Source organism: Chaetura pelagica, unplaced genomic scaffold, assembly GCF_000747805.2.
Source record: "Chaetura pelagica isolate M959 unplaced genomic scaffold, ChaPel_1.0 scaffold431, whole genome shotgun sequence".
Classification (NCBI taxonomy): Eukaryota; Metazoa; Chordata; class Aves; order Apodiformes; family Apodidae; genus Chaetura; species Chaetura pelagica.
Window position 1 is genome coordinate 64,856 of NW_009952162.1, and position 5,011 is coordinate 69,866.

At 37.3% G+C, this 5,011-nt stretch overlaps 1 protein-coding gene across 1 annotated transcript in view; it reads left to right on the forward strand.

Moving 5' to 3' along the window:
- Positions 1-5,011, forward strand: part of LOC104397307 (contactin-associated protein-like 2) — a gene marked incomplete at both ends in the record, with an annotated part of 638,963 nt that overhangs the window by 31,956 nt on the left and 601,996 nt on the right. The window contains one exon of the mRNA XM_010007259.1: positions 4,538-4,731. Coding sequence (XP_010005561.1) covers positions 4,538-4,731 — 194 coding nt within the window. The remainder of the gene's footprint in view (positions 1-4,537; positions 4,732-5,011) is intronic.

The window sequence follows — 5,011 nt, forward strand, 5'->3', positions numbered from 1 at the left end:
ACACACAGAGGGGGTTTCCTGCCGTGTGGAGACACCGTTTTAAGTCAGTTTTGTCGGCTGACTCAAAGGACGTTTCATGTTCGTGTAAGGAAATACCTGGTCCTTCACATCATACTCTGCTGCTACAGCAAAGATTGTTCAGTTCTTCCAGGCTCACAAAATCATGCCCCTGCTGTATTAGAAATTCTTCCACAACTGGCTGTATTAGACGTTCCCCCACACCCCTTAACATATTTATAAACTTTGATGAGGTCACCCCTTAGTCTCCTCTTCTCCAAGCTCAAGAGACCCAGCTCCCTCAGCCTTTCCTCATAAGGGAGATGTTCCACTCCCCCAGTCATCCTTGTGGCTCTGCACTGGACTCTTTCAAGCAGTTCCCTGTCCTTCTTGAACTGAGGGGCCAGAACTGGACACAATATTCCAGATGTGGCCTCACCAATGCAGAATAGAGGGGGAGGAGAACCTCTCTTGACCTACTAACCACACCCTTTCTAATGTACCCCAGGATGCCATTGGCCTTCTTGGCCACAAGGGCACATTGCTGGCTCATGGTCATCCTCCTGTCTACCAGGACCCCCAGGTCTCTTTCACCTACACTGCTCTCCAGCAGGTCAGCCCCCAACCTGTACTGGTACATGGGCTTGTTCTTCCCCAGATGCAAGACTCTACACTTGCCCTTGTTGAATTTCATCAGGTTTCTCCCTGCCCAACTCTCCAGCCTGTCTAGGTCTCACTGAATGGCAGCACAGCCTTCTGGTGTGTCAGCCACTCCTCCCAGTTTAGTGTCACCAGCAAACTTGCTGAGGGTACATTCTATACCCTCATCCAGGTCGTTGATAAAAATACTGAACAGTACCGGTCCCAGTACTGACCCCCGAGGGACTCCACTAGTCACAGACCTCCAACTAGATTCTGACCCATTGACCACAATCATGTTGTTCAGTGCTGGAAAGAAGAGTCTTTTAGCCATACAAAAGCAAATCCCTACCCTGAAGATACAAGTTGGATTACAAATCCAAATTTAGCTTGAAAAGCAGATGATAACAAGATGTTTATGATAAGGAAATAATAATAATAAAAAAGTTTATCCTTTTCAACATCAGGAAAATATTGCTTTAATTAGAAGTGGATCCCCATATGAGTATTAGAGTGTCTTTGTTAGATGACTCTACCTAATAGAGGGTAAAAACAACCCTTGCTTGAAGGGCAAAATATTTAGTAACCCAAACGTTCTCTATATGCATAACTTTTCTTAGTGTGACCAGATCCATTAAATGCTACGATGTTATTTGCTCTACCTAAAGTCAAATGTTTTACTGCCTGTACACAGACAGTCTTTATCTACAAAGATAAAATGGACAAACAGGGAAAGACAAATAAAAAGTGGAAACCGCCATTGGTCTCCTACTTTAGCATAATGGTGACCAACAGTGCAGGTAGATTTATGCAGTTTAGAAGTTTGGATCTTTTGTATTGTTTTCTAGGGTACTGTAGAAAATGGCTGTCCATATTTTCTCTGAAGTGCAGTGAACGAATGATCTCAGGATTTCAAAGTTTTCCTTTTTTGTCTTGATTTATCTTTTGTGTAGAGGAATGACAAGTAATGTCTTGGAAAATAGCAAGTTATCAAACAGTATTGATTCCATTCTATTGCAGTGACCTAGAAAGTGTTATTTCTCATTGAAAGATTGGGTTGTGGTTTTCCCATACAAATAAGCAGGTTCTAACTCTTGAGAATGTTTCAAGTTGTTATTATTATTTAATTATTGAAAAAACACCTTTTTTTTTTGTTTCCTTGCTTAAAGGCTGCAGAAATTTTCTATTATTAGATTAAGTAATCCCTTGAATTGTAACTACCACATATCCTAAATCTTCTATCTATAGCTTTTCATGCCTTGTTTTCTAATGAAATTCTAAGGATCCCCTCCTTCCTTCATTCATGTAATTGAAACCTTTTATTACTGATTTGAAAAAGAGTAGAAACTAGACTTACTGCAGTAATGGTATTTTTTGGTTTGTGATTTGAAGTGTGGAATGATGAGCAAAGATGATGACTAAAATATGATGAATAATGATGACTAAAATAAGAATGGATTCTTCTACTTCAAATTAATCTTCCCAGTTTCAGTTATAAATGAAGACTGAAGTGCCAAATTTTCAAAACCCTATGATTTCTAACTGAAATTGAACAGATTTTCAAAAATCATTGGTGTGTCCCTTACACATCTGTAAGCTCAGTAGCATACAAGAGTTCAGGTAAAAATCTAAAACCTGTAAGCCTATCCCAGCTTTGCTACTTACTAATAATTTATCAATGGGGAATGATAAGAAAATAAGGCTAACTCATTGTGTAGGCTTTCTTGGTGTGCAGTAAAGGGGAACTAGCTCACTCAACTCAATAGACAGCTGAAATGTACAATTAATTAAAAAGAAGAAATTATACATGACATTTTGCAAAAATTGACCCACATTGATTTTAATTATTTACACTCCTAGAAATATATTAATTGCTGTATTTTACATGTGTCATTTAGAGATAGGCTATGTTTCTTATACTGTTTTCAGCTCCACAGCATGAACCTGTAGAATAAAGTCCAATAAAAACATGAAAGCTGTTGGGGTTTTCATAATTTAAAAAAAAATAAACTTTGAACTTTAAACTCTTGTGATGATGCTATTACTATTTGTTAGAAATTGCCTTTATTTGAAGAAACATCATTAAAAGATTCTTTAAGAACTTGTACAAGTTCTTAACATTCTGAACGTAGTTTTATGTATTTTCTGCATCACTGAGAGTTTTCCAGTTGACTTTACTGTTGCTGAACTTGCAGTTTGCTGAGATCTGCTGTAACAGGTCCATGTACAGTCAGTCTTCCTCAAGGTGAAATCAGTTGCCCTGTTTATGGTGCAGAGTGCTATGCAGTATAAATAAAGGTATTCAGTGACTCTCTTAGTTAATATTACTGAGTCAATTATTTTGGCCACTGAGTGGGTGAATATGCTTAATCACACTAAATTCCATAAGAGCATAAAATAAAAACAGGAACACCTAAAGTATCCTGGTTTAATTGCTGGGTGTAATTATCTGTAATGCAGGGACAAAACATCTATTGTAAATCTTGAAAAAATTAACCACTTAGGTGTCGTTGGCATAGTGCTTACACTTTTAATTATAATGAAAGGCAATGACATCAATGAAACTTATGACATCAAACGATTCCATTGATATCACAACATTAAAATGTCCTGGGACCTGAAAATGTTAATACCTGTAGCAGCTGAATGAATTCTAGAGTTGTGTAAGACTAAGGCAATGCTGCCGCCTAATGATGGGAGTATATAAGCCGCAGTATAGCAGAGTTTTTTGCTTGGCAAGCATGCTAAGTATGTGACAACACTTGAAGTCTAGAAATTAAATAAAAAGCAATGAAAATCGGCCCATGAACTAGAGTATGCGATTTCATGGTGTGCCAGGCCATTTATTGATTCAAATATGAAATAAAAGAAAAAAAAAAAAAATCCACTGTAATCTCTTAGTCTGTAAAGTTTTTGTTTTCTGCATCTTAACATCTGCTATGAGTACAAAGAAAATGAACCTTCACTTTTTCTCTATATTGACCATTTTTCTTTTTAAAAAAATATTTCATTTATTTCCTAACACTTAAGCACTATGGTAAATATATAATAATATTCGTCTTAGAAATTGTATCATTTTCTGCAATATTCAACTACCATTTCCCCCTTGATATTCCCCCTTGATATTGAAACTACATGAATGTCTTAATGTTCCACTTATCTATGCGGCATATTATTTAGAACTGTTCAATGTAGTCTAGCGGCTGAGAACAATACCGTTAATAGTATTACTGTCAGGGTAATTCATTGACCCATAAAGAGCAATAACACTTCTGTGAGGCATCTGCCAATGTAATGTCTGACAGCCTGTACACCCAGCAGATTAAAACTGGATCCAGACCTGCAGTATTTTCTCCTTTTCTGATTCTTCTGGTAGATCTTTCCATTTGTGCACTATAGTGAAACAGAAGAAAGCAGAAAGCTTGCTCTTATTTTCTCTCAACTTTATATATATTACCTCTTTAACATGAAATGCTGTTGAAAAGGCATAGGAAATTCAAAGATAGCTATTGATTTGTGCCAGCTAACTCTGACAAAGATTTTCATGGCAAATTGGTCAACCTTTGAACAATTAAAATTTGGCAAAACCTAATAAACTGTAATTAAGGCATTATAAAGGCATTGATTCGTTAGCAGGCAGTACATTAAATCATTATAATTGTACCATAAAATTATTAAGGCAGTGGAGTTAATGCATTTGTAGTCTGTGCTGCAGATACATTTTTTTTAAGAAAAGTGCATATTTCTCTTATATGTGCTTTTTTTTTTTTTTTTTTTTTAATTTTTGGTATTATACCCCTCTCAGCTGGGCTCCCTTCCAGCAATCAGCATCTTCACAATGAGTTCACTTCAAAGTGAGTGATTCAGGTCTCAATCTCTCTCTTCTGTTTCAACCCAATAGGTGCAGGAGGTTGGTCTCCATCAGACAGTGACCATTACCAATGGCTGCAGGTGGATTTTGGGAACAGGAAGCAGATCAGTGCTATTGCCACTCAAGGCAGGTATAGCAGCTCAGACTGGGTCACTCAGTATCGGATGCTCTACAGCGATACAGGGAGAAACTGGAAACCATACCACCAAGATGGAAATATCTGGGTAAGTCATTGGTGTAAAATGGAAGTATATGCTGTAACGACATTGATTGACTGTGTTTTTAGGAACTCCACACCTCATACAACTCCACAGTGTTGTTTTTGTGAGGACAGAACAGAGTTTAGCTCAAAACATAATTATTCAAGTTGCAGCTGCTCTCAGGAGGCCTCTCCCTGGATTAGCAAACCCCTTTTGGGATTATCGTAATTGTCAGAACATGGAGATACTTTTTGGTTGTTGTTATTCCTCAGTGAGTCTCTTACATATTAGCTTTGCTTTCCCT